Source organism: Erinaceus europaeus, chromosome 4 (genome assembly GCF_950295315.1).
Source record: "Erinaceus europaeus chromosome 4, mEriEur2.1, whole genome shotgun sequence".
In the NCBI taxonomy this organism is placed as follows: domain Eukaryota; kingdom Metazoa; phylum Chordata; class Mammalia; order Eulipotyphla; family Erinaceidae; genus Erinaceus; species Erinaceus europaeus.
The window spans coordinates 118683162-118709297 of NC_080165.1; the positions used below are offsets into that span (position 1 = coordinate 118683162).

At 39.6% G+C, this 26136-nt stretch overlaps 1 protein-coding gene across 4 annotated transcripts in view; it reads left to right on the top strand.

The window, feature by feature from the left end:
* The window catches only part of SLC18B1 (solute carrier family 18 member B1), a 58743-nt gene that overhangs the window by 20991 nt on the left and 11616 nt on the right, over positions 1-26136 (top strand). For 3 of the 4 annotated variants that reach the window (XM_016193553.2, XM_016193552.2, XM_060190441.1), the window contains exons 6-8: positions 2418-2574; positions 8612-8748; positions 20894-20995. In XM_016193553.2, coding sequence (XP_016049039.1) covers positions 2418-2574; positions 8612-8748; positions 20894-20995 — 396 coding nt within the window. The remainder of the gene's footprint in view (positions 1-2417; positions 2575-8611; positions 8749-20893; positions 20996-26136) is intronic. The other variant, XM_060190440.1, reaches the window with a different exon arrangement.

The following is a 26136-nucleotide window of genomic DNA, read 5'->3' on the forward strand; positions in this document are numbered from 1 at the left end:
CTGGGAGTGTGATGCCTCCATTTCTGTTTCTTTTCCTCAAGATTGTTTTGGCAATTCTAGGTGTTTTCTGGTTCCAGATAGATGACTACAGTTTATGTTCTATTCTCTTAAAGAAGCTTGGTGGAACTTTGCATTAAATTTGTATATGGCTTTGGGGGAGAATATTCATTTTGTTGATATTAATTCTTCCAATCCATGAGCATGGGATGTCTTTCAATTTCTTGGTATCATTTTCTATTTCCTTGATCAGTGACTTATATTTTTCAGTATACAAATCTTTCACTTCTTTGGTCAGTTTTTTTCCTAAGTATTTTATTGATTTTACTGCAACAGTGAATGGGAGTGATTTCTGGATGTCTTCATCTTCAGATTTAGTGTTTGTATAAAGAAATGCCACTGATTTTTGTACATTGATTTTGTAGGCTGATACCTTGCTATATTGCCTAATAACTTCCAGTAGTTTTCTGTTAGATTCTTTAGGTTTTTCTATGTATACTATATTATCATCTGCAAATAGTGAGAGCTTGACTTCTTCCCTTCCAATCTGTATTCCTTTGATTTCTTTCTCTTGCCTGACTGCTATGGCAAGAACTTCCAATACTATGTTGAAGAGTAATGGTGATAGTGGACAGCCCTGTCTAGTCCCTGATCTGAGGGGGAATGCTTTCAGCCTCTGTCCATTGAGTATAATGTTGGCTGTAGGCTTGCTCTAAATGGACTCTACTATCTTGAGGAATTTCCCATCTATTCTCACTTTTTGTAGTGTTTTGAGCATGAATGGGTGTTGGATTTTGTCAAAGGCTTTCTCTGCATCTATTGAGATAATCATGTGGTGTTTGGTTTTGCTTTTATTGATGTGGTGAATGACATTGATTGACTTACGTATGTTGAACCAGCTTTGCATTCCTGGGATAAATCCCACTTGGTCATAATGAACAATCTTTTTGATACACTGCTGTATCCAGTTGTCCAGGATCTTGTTTAATATTTTGGCATCTATGTTCATCAGAGATATTGTTCTGTAGTTTTCCTTTTTTGTAGTGTCCTTATCTGCTTTTGGTATCAGGGTGATGTTGGCTTCATAGAAGGTGGAAGGGAGTGTTCCTGTTTCTTCGATCTTGTGGAAGAGCTTTAAAAGTATAGGTATTAGCTGTTTCCTGAAGGTTTTGTAGAATTCGTTTGTGAACCCATGTGGTTCAGGGAAGATTGGGAATATTCTTAATAACTGTTTCAATTTCTTTGTGATTGGTACATTTAGGTAATTTTTATTTATTTATTTTTAAATTTTATTTATTTATTTTCCCTTTTGTTGCCCTTGTTGTTTTTATTGCTGTTGTAGTTAGTGTTGTTGTCGTCGTTGTTAGATAGGACAGAGAGAAATGGAGAGAGGAGGGGAAGACAGAGACGGGGAGAGAAAGATAGACACCTGCAGACCTGCTTCACCATCTGTGAAGTGACTCCTCTGCAGGTGGGCAGCTGGGGGCTTGAACCAGGATCCTTATGTCGGTCCTTGCTTGTGCTTTGAGCCATGTGCACTTAACCTGCTGTGCTGCCACCCAACTCCCTGTAATTTTTATTTTTCATGAACATGAGGAAGAGGCCAGAGTATTGCGCAGATTGAATCCTAGGTCTCATTCATGCAAGTCCTGCCCTCTACCTTCTGAGCTATCTCCCTGGTTACAAAACTGCTTTGTTCACTTTAATTTCAATTAAAGAATTTTATGTGGTACAAATTTCATTAGTTACAAGAGGATTAATATCCTCTATATGTATATTTTGGACACATTAGTTAATACTTGGTGGTTAAATTATCTTAGAGATTGTTCTAAATTTATTTCTATGTGAAGAGTTTCTACTATTTTTAGTGCCATTATAGTACTTCAGTGTATGACTGTAGCTTAAATCCACGTGTTTTTGTTTGTTTGCTTGTTTGTTTTTTGAACCATTGATGAATAGATTGTATCTTTTGCTGTCATAAACCCTGTTAAAAGACTAAGAAACCATCTGGTCAGTGAATATATGTCTTTGCAATGTTCATTATTTTATTAGATTACCTCTGTTAGTCACTCAATGGTGACATGTGCGAGAGTTTCATCTCGTATAATCTAGGAACCATAAAATGATAGGTAATAGGTAAAAAAGAAAAATCAAGCAAGAAAGCAAGCAAACAAACAAAAAACTGGTATTTTGTGGCTTAAGTCCATTTCCTTTAAGTGAGTATAAGGTGTTTCATTCTTACAAGAGTTACTTCAGTCTATGTGTGTGGAGCATTTGCCAATTTTCCGGTTGGATTATTTACTCTAGTTTGTGTGTATTCATGTAAATTGAAGAGAGCAAACTGTTTTTTTTCAGATTACATTTCTTAAATATTTGTTAATTTTTTCAAAACTATATGCTTCTTGTTTTCTCACTTTTAGGGAAGTCTTGAGACTTTTTCTGGACTGGGACTTGTGCTAGGACCTCCTTTAGGTGGCTTTTTATATCAGTCCTTTGGCTATGAGGTGCCTTTTATAATTCTGGGATGCATAGTTCTGCTGATGGTACCACTCAACATGTATATTTTACCTAATTATGGTAAGGCTGCATTTATTACTCATTTTTTAAGAATTCTAAAGTTAAATATTTTTAATCCTAAATTTAAATATTTTGCCTTTGTGGAAAACATATGCTTATATTTATTTAATTATTTTTACCAGAGCACTGCTCAGCTTTGGCTTATGGTGGTGCGGAGGACAGAATCTGGGACCTCACAGCCTCAGTCATGAGAGTCTTTTTGCATAATCATTATGCTATATTCCCTCACCTATGGCTTTTATTTTATATAGTCAATAATCAATTTTTGGAGTACTCCGAGAGAATTATTCTTATTGGGTAACTTTTTATTTGTGATTAATAGTGGCTTACAAAATCGTAAGATTACAGGGTATAGTTCCATATTAAAGAATGACTGAGGGAGTTGGGCAGTAGGGCAGTGGGTCAAGCGCACGTGGCCTGAAGCGCAGGGACCGGCATAAGGATCCCGGTTTGAGCCACCGGCTCCCCACCTGCAGGGACTAGTCGCTTCACAGTCGGCTAAGCAGGTTTGCAGGTGTCTGTCTTTCTCTCCCCCTCTCTGTCTTCCCCTCCTCTCTCCATTTCTCTCTGTCCTATCTAACAGTGACAACAACAATAATAACTACAACAACAATAAATAAAACAAGAGCAACAAAAGGGAAAATAAATAAAATTCAAAATTTAAAAAAAAGAATGACTGATTCTCTTTTTAGCAATATTTCAGTGTTGATATGTATTTCTGTGTTAACACAAATATCTCCAACATTTAAAACAAAAAACTGTTTAATTCCTGATCATAAACCATTGCCAGAGGTCTGCTCATCAGCTGTCTCCTTGGACTTAATTGGATATTCAGAATGACAAGTCAGAAATGGCACACCTTCTTAGAAGGTGACATGATAGAAAGTCAAGGGCAGGCCTTCCTTCTCTGTGGCCTTCCCAGCTAGCTGTTTGTGCAGTGTGGCTCAGGTGCAACAGCATAGGATACCATCAGCTAGTAATGGGAGTCCTCCTGGATCCAACGTTTCATTCCTGTATCCTTTACAACTAGGAGTCCATCTATTGTAACTCTGTGAGTATAAGTACCAGGATCTTCTCCAGGGATGTGCAAGGACAAATGAATTGACATACTCAAGCAGACACAAAGTATAGGATCCTCATCAGATATTTATGGCTTGTTTAGAATTCTTTCAGTGCAGGTGCAATTCACCAGGCAGATGTTATTTTCATTAAAAGCATTAATGAAAAGCAGTAATAAACATTAAAAAATGTTTATTTTATTTATTCATTTTTAAAAGTATAGCCTTGAGGGATTTAATTTATTTAATTAATTTATGTATTTACTAGAGACAGAGAAATTGAGAAGGGAGGAAGAGATTGAGAGGGAAAGAGAAAAGAGACACCTGCAGCCCTACTTCACCACTCATGAAGCTTTCCCTCTCTGGTGGGGACCAGGGACTTGAGCTCTGTAATGTGTGCATGTAACCAGTTGTGCCACTGCCTGGTCCCAAAACATTTTATTTATTTGGTAGAGACAGAGATAAATTGAAAGTGAAGGGCGAGATAAAGAGGGAGAGAAAAAGAATGGCTGTGAAGTGTTCCTCCTGTAGCTGAGAAGCTTTAACTAGGGTCTTTGTGCATTGTAACATGTTCATTCTGCCAGATGTGTCACTGTCCAGCCTGGCAGATGTTATTTTTATCATAAGCATAATTACCTAGTAGAAAAGCCATCACTTTCCCTTTATCAGATTACTTAGGGAAACAGACCTAAAGAGTTAACCAGAGAACTCACAAGAGCCAGAAAATACTGCTGGGGAGGCACTACCATACTGGAACACACAGTGGTGCTAGTCCTTTTCTGTTCATAGATAAACACTTGACTTAATAATGAAAGCCATCCTGAATTCCAAGTCTCTCCACAAAACTAAGAAACTGGTTTGATTTTCATGCATCTGGGGAAAGTGATGTTAACCCTTTATCACATCATATAAGGGGAGGGGGAGATTTTGCTTACTAGTAGTAGAACATGGTGTTTAGAACTTATACAATCAGATGCTGGCTGGTACTCTTTCTGAGTCTTGTCTTGCCTCATCTTCTCTTACCTTCACAACTGTCTTATCTCTTGCAGCCCCCCTCCCATCGCCATCAGAAATAAGTACTTTTACTTTCTTTTATTCCTTGACTAAAATTTTCATTCATCACTACTGAATTTAACATAGTCTTAGTTATAGTTTTTATATACAGAATGTTTTTTTTTCATTTTTTATTTGTGATAAATAGTAGGTTATAAGCTTGTCAGATACACCACACCTACCACCAAAGTTCTGTGTCCCTACCCTCCCACCTCCTAAAGATGAACACCATAGTTCTCACAAGTTTTAGAAACAGCTTGCATGCTTTTGGTGTTTGTTAAACAAAATATTTAAAATTTTTTTTCCTCCGATGATGATGTGGAGTGTTTTTTTTTTTTTTTTTTAATATCTGTGGGTCATCTGAATGTCTTTATTACAGAACTGTCTATTCAGGTCTTATAAATAAAATGGCTTGGCAAATTTGTTGTTTATAAAGAATCATACTAGATTGAGTGAAACTGGTGCTTAATAAAAATCTCTAACAACGTTAAGGCTATTTATTATAAATCCAGGTTATTACCTTAAGCAATCCTTTTTTAAAAATAACATTTCTGGAGAACATATAGCTAGAAGTTAGAAAACTAAGTTTTCTTTTTTTCTTTTTAATTTTAATATGATATTATTAGAATTTTTATTCTGTCACACTACCTTCTCCTTCTTCTTCTAAATATTTTATTTATTTCACTTTGACAATAAAGAGAGATACAGAGAGAAAGATATATATAGAGAGAGAGACCAGAGAATTGCTCTGCTCTGGCTTAATGAGGTACTGGGGACTGAACCTAGGACCTCAGAGCCTCAGGCTTGTAAGTTATTTTGCTTAACCATTATGTTTTCTCCCCCACCCAGGGCTTTACTTTCTAGAACAATGACTTTAGCACTGAGTGGCTAAGAGCCAACTATGATCACCCCTTTTCTCATATTTTATGTCTCATCACCAAGTTCCCTTTTCTTTACTAAAGAAATATATCTAAACTATAATCTTGGATTTGCTCTTTATTTTATTAAAAATCCCTAAATTCATGAAATATGGACTCTATCTCAAAAGTCATTAGGAACTTGCTAGGTTTCATAACTTTTTATGATATATTCATAACTTTTTATATTGATATAAATATTTCCCTTAGACCCTGCTTATATTTCAAAACTTTATTTCTAGTACCTCTTCTGCGATTTTTTTCTGATTATTCTATATCATAAGACTTAAATGTTTCTTTAGTAAGTAATGCTATAATGCTCAACAGTTTCCCTGTCCTCTCACACCTGATAGTACCCCACTTCCCTTCCCATTTGCTGTCTATCTCTAACAGAACTGCCCAGTAATTGTCAACCATAAAGTTGTGTCATCTCCTCCTCCTCCTCTTTCTATTCTTTAATTGCCTCAAACATAACTTACTTCTGAATCTTGAAGCATACCATTCCTGTAGTAATAAATTTGGGTTATTCATTATTTTTTTTCTTACTTATCTCAAGTTGGCTCTTTAAGCAAGAAAGATCACTGCTGTATATATATCCTTCTCTGTTTTCTTTTTCTTTTGCCTCCAGGGTTATTGCTGGGGCTCGGTGCCTGCACTATGAATCCACTGCTCCTGGAGGCTACTTTTTCCCATTTTTGTTGCCATGTTATTATTGTTGTTATTGTTGTTGGATAGGACAGAGAGAAATGGAGAGAGGAGGGGAAGACAGAAAGGGGAAGAGAAAGACAGACAACTGCAGACCTACTTCACCACTTGTGAAGCGACCCCCCTGCGGGTTGGGAGCCAGGGCTCGAGCAGGAATCCTTACTCTGGTCCTTGCACAGTGGTACAGTGGATAAAGCATTGGACTCTCAAGCATGAGGCCCTGAGTTCTGTCCCTGGCAGCATATGTGCCAGAGTGATGTTTGGTTCTTTCTCTCCTTCTATCTTTCTCATCAATAAATAAATAAAATCTTTTTAAAAAGACTATAAATAAAATATAGTTTAGGTTCTGACTTATATGGTATAGATGATAAGTATAATTAAAAACTAGAAAATGAGGAGTAGGGCAGTAGTACAGCGGGTTAAGCGCACGTGGCACAAAGTATAAGGACCAGCATAAGGATCCCCGTTCAAGTCCCCGGCTCCCCACCTGCAGGGGCGTTGTTTCACAGGCGGTGAAGCAGGTCTACAGGTATCTGTCTTTCTCTCCCCCTCTCTGTTTTCCCCTCCTCTCTCCATTTCTCTCTGTCCTATCCAACAACAATGACATCATCAACAACAACAATAATAACTACAAACAATAAAACAACAAGGGCAACAAAAAGGAATAAATAAATATTTTAAAAATAAAAAAACTAGAAAATGGTAAAATTTGTAGAATAATTAGGGCTAAAGCCAGACTGTACATAATGAATAGGACTTGAAAAAGAATGAAAAGAGAAAAGGAAACATGTCAAAGGTTGGGGAGACAACAAAGTAGTTATGCAAATAATTTCCATGCTTGAGGATCTGAGGTCCCAGTCTCAGTCACCATACCACTTTTTTTTTATTATTTTATTTTTTTATTGGGGAATTAATGTTTTACATTCAACAGTAAATACAATAGTTTGTACATGCATAACATCCCCCAGTTTCCCATATAACAATACAACCCCCACTAGGTCCTCTGAACCTTTTTTTTTTTTTTTTAACCAGAGCACTGCTCAACTCTGGCTTATGGTGGTACACAAGAGTCTCTTTGCATAACCATTGTGTGATCTACCTTTCACCCTAGTCCCCATACCACCTTAAGTGAGAGCTGAACAGTGCTCTAGTAAAAGAAAGGGAGAGAAAAAAATGTATATATGTGTGTGTGTGTGTGTGTGTGAGAGAGAGAGAGAGAGAGAGAGAGAGAGAGAGAGAGAAAGAGAGAGAGAGGAAGAGAGGAGAAGGAGGAGGAGGAAGAAAAGTAAAGTCATAGGGTGTCGGGCGGTAGTGCAGAGGGTTAAGTGCACATGGCGCGAAGTTCAAGAACTGGCTTAAGGATCCTGGTTCGAGCCCCCGGTTCCCCACCTGCAGGGGGGTCGCTTCACAATCGGTGAAGCAGGTCTGCAGGTGTCTTTCTTTCCCCCTCTGTGTCTTCCCCTCCTCTCTCAATTTCTTTCTGTCCTATCCTACAACAGCAATGACAACAACAACAATAATAATGACAACAACAAGGGCAACAAATAATGGGGAAAAAATGGCCTCCAGGAGCAGTGGACCTGTAGTGCAGGCACCAGAGCCCCAGCAATAACCCTGGAGGCAAAATAAAATTAAAAAAAAAAAAAAGAAAGAAAAGAGTCATAGGATAGTTGCAGGCTTGCAAAGAACTATTCCGGTTGCTAGAAATAGTGAATAAGTTGTGTTCCTCTTGGGGAGCTGATGGGAAGCAAGGGTTGACAATTGATTTTGAGTACTAAATGTATCTTGCACATTACCAGTAGCACCACTTTAAGTCTAGTGTTGTCTTTGCCAGATGAAAAAAAATTTTTTCTTATGTTCTTTGATCAAGTCAGAGTTCTCCTTAGCACACACACATTGCTCCTTGACCAAGTTTTTGTATGTTTTCGTTGGGCCCTATCCAGCTTCACATTATCTGCTCTGGGGGCAGGCCATATGTGTTACTAGGTTATAAATTATACCCTAAGACTCCTTTTCCTCATGCTCTGATTCCAGTGATTTCTTTCTTTCCTTCTTCTTTTTTTTTTTTTTTAATTTGAGAAATTATCCTTAGAGGACTGAATATGACCTCTAGTATGAATACGATATTCAGATTAGATAGCTAGGAGACAAATTGAGCCACCCCAAAAGTGATTATTTTGATTATCTGATCATGAGGATCCTGTCTCTTTTGTTGTGAAAAATAGATTAAAGGACACAGTTCAGTGATTTAACTACTCTAATATCCTTTAATTTCTTTCTCTCTTTTTTTTTTAATTCCCAAAGAGTCTGATCCGAATGAACACTCTTTCTGGAAACTCATCAGTTTACCCAAGGTTGCCGTGATAGCCTTCACCATCATATCAGCCAGTTCCTGTTTGGGCTTTCTTGATCCTACTCTGTCTCTTTTTGTTTTGAAAAAGGTAAGTAGCCTAGTAGCTGAAAAGTTGTCCATTGTATCAGGACATAATTGCTTTGTGTAAATTCCCCCAAGTTACTGTAAGAAGGCAAAATGAAAACCATACTTAGTGGAACTTTTTCCTGTGATGGATCTATTAATAGGGATTTAAATCAGTATAAACACCATAAGCCAGAGTTGAGCTGTGCTATGGAAAGAAAGAAAGAAAGAAAAACCCACAACGACCCTGGATCCATACTCCCAGAGAGATAGAGAATGGGAAGGCAATAAGGGGAGGGGGTGGGATGTGGAGATCGGGTTATGGGAATTGTACGGAATTGTACCCCTCTTATTCTATGGTTTTGTTAATGTCTCCTTTCTTAAATAAATAAATAAATAAATAAGAAAGAAAGAAAAAAAGAAAGGAAGGAAGGAAAGAAAGAAGAAAGGAAGGAAAGAAGGGAAAGAGAAAAACTTTTTTTTCTCCAGAGGGAAAGAGAAAAACTTTTCGCTAAGTGTTCCAGGCATTGAACTCTATTCTCTTTGCTAAGAGCTTGTCTGCTCATGATAGATGTGACTTGGGTATAGTACAGGCTACTTTGCAAATGGGTATTTCCTCTACTTTTTAAAAATTACAGTGAATCGGGAGTCGGGCAGTAGCACAGTGGGCTAAACGCATGTGGGGCAAAGCCCAAGGACCGGCATAAGGATCCCGGTTCAAGCCCCCAGCTCCCCACCTTCAGGGGAGTCACTTCACAGGCAGTGAAACAGGTCTGCAGGTGTCTGTCTTTCTCTCCCCCTCTCTGTCTTCCTCTCCTCTTTCCATTTCTCTCTGTCGTATCCAACAACAACGACATCAACAATAAAAATTACAACAACAATAAAAAACAAGAGCAACAAAAAGGAAATAAATGTAAAAAAAATTATAGTGAATCATTTGAGAGTACTCAATAGCTCATTTAATGAGAGGTGTTCTTTGCTAACAGTTTCACTTGTGTGTCGTTCTGCGCCGCGGAGAAGAGAGAGAGGAGGTCCGGAGTGAAGAGGGAACACAAATCTTTATTTGCGCTGGCACCTCAGAGTTGGGTGTGAGAGAAGCAGGTTGGGCCACGTGAAGGTAGTGAAAATGGCTGCCTCACGCAGTAACCTTTCCTGCGTCTAAACACCAAAGTGAAGTGCCTGCAAGAGAGCGAGTAGCGGAAGAAGAAGGGCTTTTATGGGAGCAGCTCTCCCGAGAATGGGAAGGGGGAGGAGTAGCCACAGCACTCCAGGGTAGGATAACAACTCTTGTGAGAATGGGAAGGGGGAGGAGCAACCAGAGCACTGCAACCATTGCGGGTGGGGGGGTGGGGGGGTGGGGGGGTGGGGGGGTGGGGGGGTGGGATGGGTTGGGATGGGATGGGATGGGATGGGATGGGATGGGATGGGGTGGGGTGGGGGGGTGGGTAGACAATGCCCTGAGGGCACAACATGGCAGAACAGGTGCTCCTCCCAACTCTCGTGGGAACTAGCAATAGCCCGAGGGGACAACATGGCAGATGTGACTGCGTCTGTACAATTTCCCAGCACTTGTGTTTTTTAAGGTTATCGTATGTAATCAGATGATTTATGAATTATATTAATCTAGAATCGGAGGAAGGGAACAAGAGCCTCCATTTTTTTATTGCTGAAAAAGAAATGATTATAAGTTTAAGGTTATAGAAGTATATACAACTGTATGTTATACATACAGAATATATACATTATTTATTAAGATGGAGTCAGGGACTGAATTCAGGACTTCTCACATGCACAGTCCAGCTGAGTCACCTCCTAGGTCCAATCTTTATTTTGTATTTCTAGAACTAGAAAAAGATAAATTAAGGAAGGAGACAGAGAGGAAGAGACTCCCAATTATCTCTCCTCCATCCATGGAGTTCCAACTTCGTGTGTGTGTGTGTGTGTGTGTGTGTGTGTGTGTGTGTATGTGTGTGTGTGTTTTCATATGGTTCTGGTGATCAAATCCAGTTCTTCACCCTTTGAAGGCATGTGTTCTACCTGCTGCTCTTCCTGAACCCATTAGACATTTTGAAAGAAAGATGATTAATGATGCAATGAAGTCAGTTATTAAGTCTAGAGTTAATTTTTACTGGAGAATTAATAAGTGTCTATAAAGGTAGAAATATACTTATTTCATCCCATACTGACTTTATTTGAGGCACTAGAATAAAAAAAAATAAAAAAAACCTCTATTAGAAATACAACTCTGTCAAAAACAATAAAATATCTAGGAGTAAATCTAACCAAAGAAGTGAAAGACTTGTATACTGAAAATTATGAGTCAAAGAAACTGAAAAAGACACAAAGAAGTGGAAAGATATTCCATGTTCATGGGTTGGAAGAATTAACATCATCAAAATGAATATACTAACCAGAGCCAGATACAAATTTAATGCTATTCCCATCAAGATCCCAAGCACATTTTTTAGGAGAATAGAAAAAATGCTACAAATGTTTATCTGGAACCAGAAAAGACCTAGAATTGCCAAAATAATGTTGAGAAAAAAGAACAGAACTGGAGGCATCACACTCCCAAATTTCAAACTGTATTATAGGGCCACTGTCATCAAAACTGCTTGGTACTGGAACATGAATAGACACACTGACCAGTGGAATAGAATTGAGAGCCCAGAAGTGAGGCCCCACACCTATGGACATCTAATCTTTGACAAAGGGGCCCAGACTATTCAATGGGGAAAGCAGAGTCTCTTCAACAAATGGTGTTGGAAACAATGGGTTGAAACATGCAGAAGAATGAAAGTGAACCACTGTATTTCACCAAATACAAAAGTAAATTCCAAGTGGATCAAGGACTTGGATATTAGACCATAAACCATCAGACACTTAGAAGAAAATATTGGCAGAACTCTTTTCCGCATAAATATTAAAGACATCTTCAATGAAACGAATCCAATTACAAAGAAGACTAAAGCAAATATAAGCCTATGGGACTACATCAAGTTAAAAAGCTTCTGTACAGCAAAAGAAACCACTACCCAAACCAAGAGACCCCCTCACAGAATGGGAGAAGATCTTTACATGCCATATATCAGATAAGAATTTAATAACCAACATATATAAAAGGAGCTTGCCAAACTCAACAACAAGACAACAAATAACCCCATCATAAAATGGGGGGAGGACATGGACAGAATATTCACCACAGAAGAGATTCAAAAGGCTGAGAAACACATGAAAAAATGCTCCAAGTCTCTGATTGTCAGAGAAATGCAAATAAAGACAACAGCAAGATACCACTTCACTCCTATGAGAATGTCATACATCAGAAAAGGTAGCAGCACCAAATGCTGGAGAGGGTGTGGGGTCAAAGGAACCCTCCTGCACTGCTGGTGGGAATGTCAATTGGTCCAGCCTCTGTGGAAAACAGTCTGGAGAACTCTCAGAAGGCTAGAAATGGACATACCCTATGACCCTGCAATTCCTCTTCTGGTGAAATATCCTAAGGAACCCAACACATCCATCCAAAAAGATCTGTGTACACATATGTTTTTGGCAGCACAATTTGTAATAGCCAAAACCTGGAAGCAACCCAGGTGTCCAACAACAGATGAGTTGCCTGGATAGCCTGAGGGTAATGCATACCAACAATGAGTGGCTGAGCAAGTTGTGGTATAGATACACAATGGAATACTACTCAGCTATAAAAAATGGTGACCTCACCGTTTTCAGCCGATCTTGGATGGACCTTGAAAAATTCATGTTAAGTGAAATAAGTCAGAAACAGAAGGACGAATATGGGATGATCTCACTCTCAGGTAGAAGTTGAAAAACAAGATCAGATAAGAAAACAGAAGTAGAACCTGAAATGGAATTGGCATATTGCAGCAAAGTAAAAGACTCTGGGGTGGGTGGGTGGGGAGAATACAGGTCCATGAAGGATGATAGAGGACCTAGCGGGGGTTGTATTGTTATATGGGAAACTGGGGAATGTTATGCATGTACAAACTATTGTATTTACTGTTGAATGTAAAACATTAATTCCCCAATAAAGAAATAAAAAAAATTTTAAAAAAAGAAAGAAATACAACTCTGTGAGTCACCAAGACAAAATGAGACAGTAAGTGATTTATTGAAAAATACAATCTGGGATTATAATCTATGTGTCTAGTTTAAGGTAGAGAGAACCATATATTAACTTAAGTGTCAGCAACAGAGGAAAACTATTTGTGCTTATGGTGACACCCTCCATTCACATCATCAACAAGAAAGTCCTGTAAGACTCATTTTGCTGCCCTCTTAAATTATATCTAGGGGCCAGGTGGTGTAGCACCCGGTTGAGCACTCATGTTACAATGTACAAGGACCCAGGTTCAAGTCCCTGGTTTCCACCTGCAGGGGGAAAGCTTTATGAATAGTGAAGAAGGGCTGCAGGTGTCTCTCTGTCTCCCTCTCTATCACCTCCTTTTTCCTTAATTTCTGGCTGTCTCTATCCAATAAATAGAGACTTAAAAAATAAATTATATCTAAATAGTGAAAGAAATTTGAAAGTAATCTGATAAGCCCAAGTTGTTTATATGTGGCATAGAAGAAAAAATATAGTGAAACATATTTTCCTATCACATTTAAAAAATCTTACAGTAGTATGCACAAGGACCAGAGTTCAAGCCCCCTTCCCCACCTGCAGGGGGAAAGCTTCACAATAGGGTGAAGTACTGTGAAGGTGTCTGACTTTCTCCTCTATCTCCACTTTCCTCTCAAATTCTCTGTCTTTATTCAACAATATGCAAATACATAAAATAGTTTTTAAAATCCTATAGTGAGCAGGCCAGGTGGTGGCACACTTGGTTAAGCGCACACATTACAGTGCGCAAGGACCCAAGTTCAAATCCCTGGTCCCTACCTGCAAGGGGAAAGCTTTGAGAGTGGTGAAGCTGTGCTGCAGATGTTTCTCTGCCCCTCTCTCTTTCTCTCCTTCCCTTCTCAATTTCTCTCTGTCTCTATCCAATAATAAATAAATAAAAACAAAAAAAAAACTTAGAAAAACAAGTCAACAAGAGATTAAATAAGTAAATAAATATCCTCTACTGGGCTGTTTGCTGCCCAGTCATTGGTCACCTAGTTTTTTGTTTTTTTTTCAGGAATTTTAAATTTTATTCAGTAAAATTGAGAACTTTCACATGTTATGACATATGAGAGAGACAGAGTGAGAGAAAAGCAATTGCTACTTACATTTTAATCAGAACAGAGAGAACCACACCCACAAGCCTACCTTTTAACACCCAAGCCCCACTGCGGGGCAAGCTCTGGAAGGCCTGCTTGACCATCCCACACCCACCACTCTGTTGGTGTCCTAGAGGAGGGGAAGAACAGGCCGCTGTGGGGGTGAGCTCGCAGAGTGACGACTCTGGCAGGGGATAGTGCATTTATTGGGTTACACGAAGGTATTCTTATACTCAAGCAAGCAGGCAGAAAAGAAGAAGTATTGTCGGACCAATCATTTTAAAGGTCAATATCGTGAAGAGGGAACAAGCTGGGGACAGGGAAGTTGTGGTCTTATCAGGAATGGGCTAGTGCAAAGGCTGATGCAGTCTCAATGGTTAAACTATTTGTGGAATCTCCACACCCTTTTGCCTGTGGGAAATGGAAATTTAATTATAATCTGTGCAGCAGTTTTAGTTAACAGCTCCTGCAGGTGCTGCCAGGTGCAGAATGCTGGCAACAAGGCCATCTGAGGAGAGGGAGGAAGGTCAGGGAGGCTTTTTTGGGTGAACTCCTACCGGTCTCAGAGATGATCAGAGTGTCAGCCCCGCTTGACCTGCCATATCCCCACACCCTGCCTCCACCTTTTCAAACCACTCCCATTTTCTGGGTGGTATCTCCTGACCCTCAACATTTCCCCTTCTAGGAGTGTGGACCCAAAATTCTTTTTGGTATGTTGAAGGACAGAATTTTCGCTCCTCTGTAACTGCTTCCTGATGACATGTGGGCAGTTGCCTGGTCGACGCATACTCCTAGGCAGACCTGTTGTGTCCCTAATATTTTTCTAGTAGGGCAGGGCTCTGGAGATGAGGGTCCTGGAAACTTCACCATGTGATCATCTGTGCAGGGAGGTCAGGGTGGGGTTGTGGCAGCATCTGGGACTTGATGGCTGAAAGCTAACAAGGTATACAATTGCTTAATAAATAGAGGGCAAAGTGTAAGATTAGAGCCAATGAGGGTTAAGAAGCTCAGGATGAGAGGCGGCTAAAATGTCTATTTAGGTGTAAACATTCTTAGGAGACTAGGACTCTAACAATCTTTTACTGAGCTATTATAAAGGCAGGCTTGGGAATTATCTGGGAAAATGGCGTTAGAGTAGAGTGTGGGACTTGAGAACTGGATGAAGGCAGTTAGTGGCTCCCATTTAAAATAAAAGATATGTTTATACATATATAACTAACTGTACCACATCAGTCTGACCTGGGGCCCATGTCTATTAATAGATATATCTTTAATTTCTTTATTGGGGACTAATGTTTTACGGTCAACAGTAAATACAATAGTCTGTACATGCATAACATTTACCAGTTTTCCACACAACAATACAACCCCCACTAGGTCCTCTGCCATCCTTTTCTAGGACCTGAACTCCCCCCACCTCCACCCCAGAGTCTTTTACTTTGGTGCAATACACCAACTTCAGTCGAAGTTCTGCTTATTATTTCCTCTTCTGATCTTGTTTTTCAACTTCTGCCTGTGAATGAGGTCATCCCATATTCATTCTTCTGTTTCTGACTTATTCACTTAACATGATTTCTTCAAGCTCCATCCAAGATGGGCTGAAAACAGTGAAATCACCATTTTGACTCTGAAAAATGTCCAGTAGTTCTAGTTTATCTATCTCTTCATATAGCTCCTTCGTTTCTTTGTTGATTTTCTGCTGGGATGTCAAATTGAGTATGTCTAGTAATTTTAACAAGATGCGTGTATGACCGCCAGGTCCCTCTCAGTTTAAGTTCACTCTATGGTTACAGGTCACAGCTGGGACCATGTCCGCAGGTTGTGGGTCACCCAGTGTTTTAGGGCAGGAGGGTTCCATCTTGTCTATCTCCAGCTGTAAAATTATAAAAGGACGTTTCCCCCCCCATTTCTGTGTAGTGTATTAATTAATTCATTCATCTGTTCATTTATTAGAGAAAACCAAAGTATCACTCTGCACATGTCATGTAGTGGTTGAACTCAGGACCTCAAACTTTTGAGTTCAACCTTTTATTCACTGTGCCACCTCCTGGGTCACTAGAAAAAGATATTTCTTAGTTTGATTTAAAAGTTTATTTTATTTTTTATCAGATAAAGGGGGTTTCATACAAGACAGAGGGAGGAAGAGGGGTGGAGAGAGAGAGGGAAAAGTCAAGAGCATCACTATATTGCATGTGGCAGTAGCAATTCAACTCGAACCCTTAAGCATGCTAATAATTAACATTACCAGTTAAATCACTTCCCCATCAACAATCGCCGAGGCCTTTTTTTTAAAAAAAAAAAAAAACCAAACATATATTCACATAAACAGGCATTCTTCCTGTTTACATTTTCTTATCCCCCACCCCCAGTGCATTTGGCTTAGAATTATGAAATTACATTTATTTTTTAAAAATATTAGTTATTTATTATTGAATAGTGACAGAGAAATTGACAGAGAGGGAGAGAAAGAGAGAGAGAGAGACTGAGAGAGACCTGCAGTACTGCTTCACTACTCTCAAAGCATTCCTCCTGCAGGTGGAGCCCAGGGGCTTGAACCTGGCTCCCTGTGCACTGTAATGTGTGTGCTACCACCCACCCTTTATGAAATGACATTTCAACTAGTGATATGTAGCTGAAAATGAACCCCACAAATCCTTTTTTTCCCACCTTTGTTGAGAGGCATTCTTGTAGAACGTGTAGAAGATATAACACCATCACATGTAGAGAGATGCAGAGTTTCTTCATGATTCTTTTTTTAGTTTATTTTTATTTTATTAGTGATATAATATTGATTTACAAAATTATAAGACTACAGGGGTATAATTCCCCATCTTTCCCACCACCAGAGTTCCATATCCTGACTCTCTCCATTGGTAACTGCAGTAGTTCTCCCAAGATCACAGATGGGTTGACAATTACTTCTATATCTGTCTGTCTGTCTATACATACATACACATATATGGCCTATTTTTTCTATGGTCCTCCCTTCTCTTCCTTTCTAAGTCACACCTACACCTCTTAAATATTTCTGAATGTCCATACTTTTTAAATTCCCTTTTCTCTCAGGGTCCTGATGGAATTGCGGGGTCACTGTGCTCTAGTCATTTTTTTCCTAACATTTCTTCCCCACTGAGACTATGGACCAAAATTCTTTTTAGGATGCAGAAGGTGGGAATTATGACTTCTGTAATGTCTTCTCTGCAGGACATGGACATTGGCAGGCCGATCTATACTCCAGCCTGTTTCTATCATTCTCTAGTGGGGTAGGGCTCTGGGGAGGTGAGGTCCCAGGCCATCTGCACAGGGAAGTCAAGAAGGAATCATAGCATTTGCAACTTGGTGGTTGTGACTTAGTGTGTTTCTGAAGAAATTCTGGTTGTATTTTGTTGAGTTTTCAGGTGTTTTTTTTTTTCCTCTTTTTTTCTAGTTTTCCAGGAGAGTGACCTGAGATAGCTCCTATTCCATAGCTCTCTATGATTTCTTGACAAGTATTTCCCATGTTCCTCTTTCCTTACTGACCCTTTAGCTTGCTTTCATACCACCACAAGAACTTGTATTGAGTTGTTTTAAGCCAGAACAGCTTGGAGCTATTTATAGCAAAAGTCAGTCAGTTATTCTACTAATTGAGTACTATATTGTTAGTGCCAAATGAATGACACTTTTCCCCCTATGCACACACTAAGAAATAGGGGCAAATAGAAAGAGGTAAGATGGGTCTCATAATACTCTAGGAAACAATCATCAATAAAATTTCAAAGAAGGTGGGTATTACTACTAGTGGAATGGCAATGGGTTAAGTGCAGGTGGCGCAAAGCACAAGGACTGGCATAAGGATCCCGGTTCAAGCCCCCGGCTCCCCACCTGCAGGGGAGTCGCTTCCCAGGCGGTGAAGCAGGGCTGCAGGTGTCTACCTTTCTCTACTCCTCTCTGTCTTCCCCTCCCCTCTCCATTTCTCTCTGTCCTATCCAACAACAATTAAAAAATAAATAAATAAGTATAATAAAAAAATTTAAAAAACTACTAGTGGAATGAACATCTGATCTGTTTTCTTTTTTATTGCATAATAGTTTTGGGAATAGATCCTTGTCTTCATTTATAATTCCTCAAAATTATCTACCACAGTGCCAAACTTTAGAGAAATAATGTTGATGTACTTATGACTCTTGTATTTTGCTGCTATCCTTAGTTATTTTTAAATTTTATTAGTGGCTTAATATTGATTTACAAAATTACAAGATAACAGAGGTATAATTCCATACCATTCCAACAATCAGAGTTCTGTATTCCCAGTCCTTTTATTGGAAGCTACAGTAGTTCTCCCATGGTTGCAGATATGGGTAAACTATGATTTCTTTCTTTTTTAAAAATATGAATTAATTTATTCCCTTTTGTTGCCCTTGTTTTTTGTTGTAGTAGTTATTATTGTTGTTGTTATTGATGTCATTATTATTGGGTAGGACAGAGAGAAATGGAGAGAGGAGGAGAAGACAGAGGGGGGAGAGAAAGATAGACACCTGCAGAACTGCTTCACCGCCTGTGAAGCAACTCCTCCTGCAGGTGGGGAGCTGGAGGCTCAAACCGGGATCCTTATGCCGGTGCTTGCTGCTTTGTGCCATGTGCACTTAACCCACTGCATTACCACTCAACTTCTGGGTTAACTATTATTTCTATAGAAAATCTTTCTATATGTATTTTATTTGTCTATACTTATATGTATTTGCCCAGTAGTTCTATGGTGCTGCCTTTTTAAAGGTTTAAAATTGTTTTATTAGAAAAATCATGAGTATAGGACTACTGATGTCACATGAATACAATTTCTTTTTTAAAAAATTAAAAAACATAGGATAAGAGGGGTACAACTCCACACAAGTCCCACCACCAGAACTCTGTATCCCATCCCCTCCTCTGACAGCTTTCCTATTATTTATCCCTCTGGGAGCATGGGCCAAGGGACATTATAGGATGCAGAAGGTGGAAGGTCTGGCTTCTGTAATTGCTTCCCTGCTGAACATGGGCGTTGACAGGTCGATCCAAACTCCCAGTCTGCCTCTCTCTTTCCATGGTGGGGTGGGGCTCTGGGGAAGCGGGGCTCTAGGACACATTGGTGGGTTTGTCTGCCCAGGGATGTCTGGTTGGCATCATGCTAGCATCTGGAACCTGGTGGCTGAAAAAAGAGTTGACATGTAGAGCCAAACAGATTGTTGACTTAATCATAAACCTAAAGGCTGTTTCTTTTTTTAAATAATTTTTTATTAGTGATTTAATAACGATTGACAAGATTGTGGTATAACTGGGCTACAATTCCTACTACCAGAGTCTCATATCCCTTCCTCTCCACTAGAAGTTTCCTTATTCTTTATCTCTCTGGGAGTATGGGTGCAGAAGGTGGAGGTCTTTTCTGGTTTCTGTAATTGCTTCTTTGCTGGACGTGGTTGCTGGCAGGTCAATCCATACCCCCAGCCTGTTTTTCTCTTTCCCTAGTGGGGTAGGGCTCTGGAGAGGTGAGATTCCAGAACACATTGGTGAGGTCATCTGCCCAGGGAAGTCAGGATGGAATCATGATCTGCTATACTTTTTTTTTTTTTTTTTTTTGCTTTCAGAGTTATTATTGGGGCTTGGTGCCTGCACCATGAATCCTCTGCTCCCAGAGGCTATTTTTTTTTCTCCTTTTGTTGCCCTTGCTGTTTTATTGTTGTTGTGGTCATTATTATTATTGCTGTTGTTGTTGGATAGGACAGAGAGAAATGGAGAAAGGAGGGGAAAACAGAGGGGGGAGAGAAAGATAGACACCTGCAGACCTGCTTCAGCACTTGTGACTCGACCACCCTGCAGGTGGGGAGCTGGGGGCTCGAACCGGGATCCTTAATGCCGGTTCTTGCACTTCGTGCCATGTGTGCTTAACCCGTTGCACTACTGTCCTACCCCCTAAAATTAAGCTTTTTAATAAAATATCTCTGGGATAACTTTTAGATAGATACAGAGAGGAAGGGAAAGACAGAGACAGAGAGTGAGAGAATAGAAGTCACAATACTGAAGCTTCCTTCAGTGTTGTGGAGTCTGGGTTTGAACTTGGGTTACACACATGGTTAAATAGTGTACTATCCAAGGGAGCTACTCTGCTGACCCCTTGGTACTTACTAACTTTCAAGGATTACATTTTAGCTTGAATTAATATTTTGTGTAAAAATGTTTAAAGTGGGAGTCGGGCTGTAGCGGGTTAAGCTCAGGTGGCGCAAAGCACAAGGACCGGCATAAGGATCCCGGTTCGAGCCCGGCTCCCCACCTGCAGGGGAGTCGCTTCACAGGCGGTGAAGCAGGTCTGCAGGTGTCTATCTTTCTCTCCTCCTCTCTGTCTTCCCCTCCTCTCTCCATTTCTCTCTGTCCTATCCAACAATGACAACAACAATAATAACTACAACAATAAAACAACAAGGGCAACAAAGGGAATAAATAAATAAAATAAATATTTAAAAAATAAATAAATAAATAAAAGAAAAAAAAGAATTATTATAAAAAAGATGTTTAAAGCATGCCAAGATAGTTACAACAAACAAACAAATTTAGACCCTATCTTGGAGTTTTTGAATAAAGAATTCTAGTGTTGGGGATAAAGAATCTGATTTTCACAGGTTCTCCAAGTGATCTGTGTGCACTTTGAAGTTTTTGCAAGCTTCAGGTTGATAGGGGAAAATGTTATGATCCATAAAAGTAGTTTATGTTCAGTGTTAAATCCTACAAAGCAAAACAAAAAATCTGTAACTTCTGACCTGACTGGACATTTACCCTCAAAGAAAAGTATTCTATTTACAATAATAAGACAAAATTAAGTAAGGACATTGATTGTCATTAGTAGACCCATGGTAGATAACAAGAACTGGCAAAATGGTAGAGAAGATAAATGTTGAGACAAGAATGACTTTCGTAATTTTAATACAAGATTTCTTTTACAGTTTAATTTACCACCTGGCTATGTGGGACTGGTATACCTCGGTATGGCATCATCTTACATGATTTCTTCACCACTGCTTGGCCTACTAAGTGACAAAGTGCCAGTATGTATATTTAATTTCTGTTTAAGAATCACATTTATGTTTTTTTCAGCTGTACTGACATAATGCTAGAGATTCATTGGTTAGAATCAACATATTCAGTCTTCTAAGAGATTAAGTGAGGGTGCCTGGTGGTGGTGCACCCAGTTAAGCACACACAGTAGGAAGTGCAAGGACCTGTGCATAGATCCAGGTTTCATTCCCTGGCTCCCCACCTGCAGGAGAGATACTTCAGGAGTGGTCAAGCAGGTCTGCAGGTGTCTATCTTTCTCTCTCCTTTTCTATTTCCCCATCCTCTCTCAATTTCTCTCTGTCCTATTCAATTTAAAAAAAAATAGCTACCAGCAGCAATAAGAAAGCAAATGACCTTATCCAAAAATAGAGAGAGGCTATAAACAGAGTATCCACCTTAAAAGAGATCCAGAAGGCCAGCAAACATATGAAAAAATGCTCCAAGTCATTGATGGTCAGAGAAATACAAGTAAATCCAACAATGAGATACCACTTCACTCCTCTGAGAATGTCATACATCAGAAAAAGTAGCAGCAACAAATGCTGGAGAGGGTGTGGGGACAAAGGAACCCTCCTGCACTGCTGGTGGGAATGTAAATTTGTCCAACCTCTGTGGAGAGCAGTCTGGAGAGCTCTCAGAAGTTTAGAAGTGGACATTCCCTATGACCCTGCTATTCCTCTGCTGGGGATATAACCTAAGGAACCAAGCACAACCGTCCAAAAAGATTTGTGTATACCTATGTTCATAGCAGCACAATTTGTAATCGCCAAAACCTGGAAACAACTCAGGTGTCCAACAATAGATGAGCAGTTGAGTAAATTGTGGTCTATAAACATAATGGAATACTACTCAGCTATTATGATTTCACCTTCTTTACCTCATCTTGGATGAAGCTTGAGGGAATCATGTTAAGTGAGGTAAGTCAGAAACAGAAGGATGAATATGGGATGTTCTCACTCAGGCAGAAGTTGTAAAATAAGATCAGAAGGAAAAACACTAAGCAGAACTTGGACTGGAGTTGGTGTAGTGCACCAAAGTGAAAGACTCTGGGGTGGGTGGAGGGGTAGAGTACAGGTCCTAGAAAAAGAATGACAGAGGACCTAGTGGGGGTTATATTGTTATGTGGAAAACTGAGAAATGTTATGCATGTGCAAATTATTGCATTTAAAAAAGAAGTCACCAGGAGCAGTGGATTTGTAGTGCCAACTCCAAGCCCCAGCAATGACCCTGAAGGAAAACAAAATAAGCTTTATTGAGTTATAGTTGGCATACACATTTTTAAGGTATATAAAGTAGATTTTGATGATTTAATATAGGTAAGCACTATGAAAGGATTCCCTTCAACTAAATAGCACAGTCATCACCTCACACATTTATTTTTCTGGAGATAGGTCTTTTAGAACATTTAAGTTACAGTATTTTCAGGTTTTTTTTTTTTTTGTACTGAAATAAGTATGAGGCATCATTGTCTTCTAACCTTTCAGTAGCCTGAGCAATTTTTTTTTAAAACTACCCCCCCATTCTGTCTTTTAGGGTATTTTAATTTATACATGGTTTATCACAGGGGTGAAGTGTCACATCTCCCCAAGAAGGGTGTCACCATACTTCACACTTCACGCTTGTGTCCCCCTCCCCCACCATAGGACAATGGGTCTTCAACCCACTGTAACCAACCCTCATTCCTCATCTCTGCCTCTGAGTCACTGGATTTGCTGATAAAGTCCCCAGCTCACCAAGGTTTTATCCTGTGTTATCTTGTTTTGTTTCTTAGGTGAGGTCCTCAGTGCTCATCCATCTCCCTCTGGCTTATTTCCCTTAATATGAGCATCTTTAGTTCCATTGGTTAACATTTTGGGCTAACCAGTACTTTTGCAGTAAAAAGAAACTCGTAGAGGTAAGGATCCTTCATAATGAAATAATAAAAAAAAATCATTGAGAGCACAGCTTATGATATTCGAAAATCAAATACATGGAAGAAAACCCTTCATATTAAGAGAAAATAGGACCAATGCCAAAAGCAAGAATAGCTAACCATATATACATATTGTTACTGTACAGGTGTTTATAAATTGAAAACAAACAAACAAACAAACAAGGATAATATACCCCAAGATAAGAAATGAGCAAAGAACAAAGATTTCTTGGAAAGGAAATGTTTACAGTACTTTTTTTTTTACTGAAAGGCTGGTGAGTTGAACCCACCTGGGGACATCTTCAAGTCTGTCAAGGCTTGAACCTAGCAGTCACACTACCTAGATGGGTTATTTTGCTGACCCTGAACAGATTATTGAGTCTTTATTTTTATCACCACTGCTGCAGCTTGGTGACGACACTGCCCATACACTGCTCTCAGCAGTCATTTTTTAAAGAGCTTGTTTGGAGGTTCTAGCAAGGGAGTGCAACTGCTCATACACCTTTTACAAAAAGACTGTTCCATCTCCATTTGGGGAAAGTCGTCCTCTTTGGGAGGGATGCACACGGAATGATGTGGGAGGAAGGGGACACCCGCCTAGCCAGTCTAATCAGCTGAGTCAATGTTCGTGATCATTGGGGTGGCAGATGACATAGCTGGCTCACTGTCACATCCATTGACAGACACTTCTTTCTTTCTTTCTCTTTCTTTCAAGCCCCTGGCCCCTTACCTATAGGAGGAAAGCTTCTTAAGTGGTGAAGCTGTGCTTCAGGTGTCTTTCTCCCCCGGCCCTCCCCTTCTCACTATCTCCTTACACTTTCTCACATTCTCTTCATCTCTATCCTATAAATAAATCTAAAAATGATGTATTTATTTACTTAATGAAAGCAAGAGGTTTAGTGTGCCTGCACATAAGAGAGAGACACTAGAACACTGTTCCATCATAAAAGATGCCAGATGTGAACCTGACTGATTCCTCAGGTGTGTAAGAAAAGAAATGTACTCTATCTGTATATACCTGTGTTCCTTAAAACACAGTCTGTAATATTCCTTGGAATAAACTTGGAAGCCATCCAGATTCCCAAGGACAAATGAGTGATGAAGAAAGTTGTGGTACATATACACAGTGGAATATTACTTGAATGTGAAAAATCATGAAGACATTTCCTTTCCTTCATATTGGGTGGAACTTGAAGTAGTTACATTAAATAAGATATGCCAACCAAAACAAGAAGGACAAATGCCAGTGATCTTACTTAGAGGTAAACTTAAGAGACAAGGCAAGAAAGGGGAAACACAAAATGAAACTTGAACTGGATCTTGTGTATTGCACCAAAGCAAAGGACTCTGGGAAAAGATGGGAAGGGTAGTGGTGGAGAGAATGTGGGGATCCTGGTACATGATGGTGGGAAATGATTTAACCTGAGTGTGAGAGTTTCTGCAGAGAACTTTTAAAGGTAGATGAGAAATTGTAGCCACAATAGGAGAAAGGAAGAAAAAAAGAAAGAGGAAGGAAGGAAGGAAGGAAGGAAGGAAGGAAGGAAGGAAGGAAGGGAGGAAGGGAGGGAGGGAGGTAGGAAGGTAGGTAGGTAGGTAGGTAGGTAGGTAGGTCCGGGAGGTGGCACAGTGGATCAAGCATTAGATTCTCATAGCCTAGTTCAATCCCCAGCAGCACATGGACCAGAGTGATGTCTGGTTCTCTCTCTCTCTCTTTCTCTCTCTCTTTCTCTCTCTCTCTCTTTCTCTCTCTCTTTCTCTCTCTCTCTCTCACACACACCTATTGCTTTCATTAATAAATAGAATATTAGAAAAAGAAATAGATTCACCTGCTAAACACCTCCCATAATACAAAAGCAGGTGTCTTATCATTTGGAACTTGTTTGTATGTAACTGAGCAGATATTTTGCTATAATTTTCATTTTGCACTTAAGTAGTTTATAAAGAGTGATGTTTTGGCTACTATTAAAAGTATATGATTTTTTAATACACCAGTTTGCTGGGGGCAAGGAATGCTGTCTCACAATGCCATGGCTCTCACGGGTGTGCAGGTTTCTCTCTTCCTATGGTAGCTATCAGTGTTCCACAGCCTCTACCAACTTGTCCTCTTCCTCCACCATAAACACTAGGGCCTCAACCTCCTTTATTTTTCCATTTTTTATGAGATATTTACAAAATTACAAAGCAATAGGGGTACAGTTCTACATTGTTCCCACCACCAGAGTTCCGTGTCCTCATTTCCACCAGTGGAAACTGTAGGGGTTCTCTTAAGGTCACAGATAAGAGTTGACTATTATTTCTGTAACTGTCTGTCTGTCTATCTAATCTATCTCTCTGACCATTTTTTCCATGGTCTAATTTGTCTCACCTACACCTATTACTACTTCTGAATGTCTTTCCTTTTTTCCTCCCTCTTCTCTCTTCGGGTCCTGATGGAATTGAATTTCAAAACCCTCTAGTCATCTTCCCCTAACATATCTCCCCCTTCTGTGAGTATGGACCAAAATTCTTTTTGGGGTACACAAGGTAAGAGTTCTGACTTCTGTAATTTTCCACTGGACATGGGTGTTGGCAGGTTGATCCACACCCCAGCCTGTTTCTATTTTCCCTAGTGGGAGAGGGCTCTGGAGAGATGACATTCTGGGGCACACGGGTGAGGTCTTCTGCCCAGGGAGTTCAGAATGGAATCATAGTATCGTCTGCAACTTTGTGTCTGAAAGGCAGTAAGATATGAGGTAGGACAAAATCTTCTTTTTTGTCATCAGGGTTATTGCTGGGGCTTGGGTGCCTGCACTACAAATCTATTGCTCCTGGTAGCCGTTTTTTTTTTTCTTCCTATTTTTATTTTAAAGGACAGAGAAATTGAGAAGAGAGGAGAGACAGAGCAGGGGAGAGAAAGCTAGACACCTGCAAACCTGTTTCTTATGAAACATTCCCGCTGCAGGTGGTGTTAGGGGTTCAAACCTGGGACCTTGTACTTGATACTATGTGTGCTTAACTGGGTATGCCATTGCCCAGCCCCCAGGACAAAATGTTTATTAAATAGGAACCAGAAAGTAGAAATAGAGCAGGTAAGAATAGGGATTTTTAGAGTGGTAATCTAGGAATTCTATTTTAGGTGTGTTCTGAGGGACCTATGGCTTTATTGATTTTTGCCTGTGCTTACTAGTTAACATGGAGGTGGGCTAAAAATACTATCTGGGAAGATGTAGTCAGAGTTGA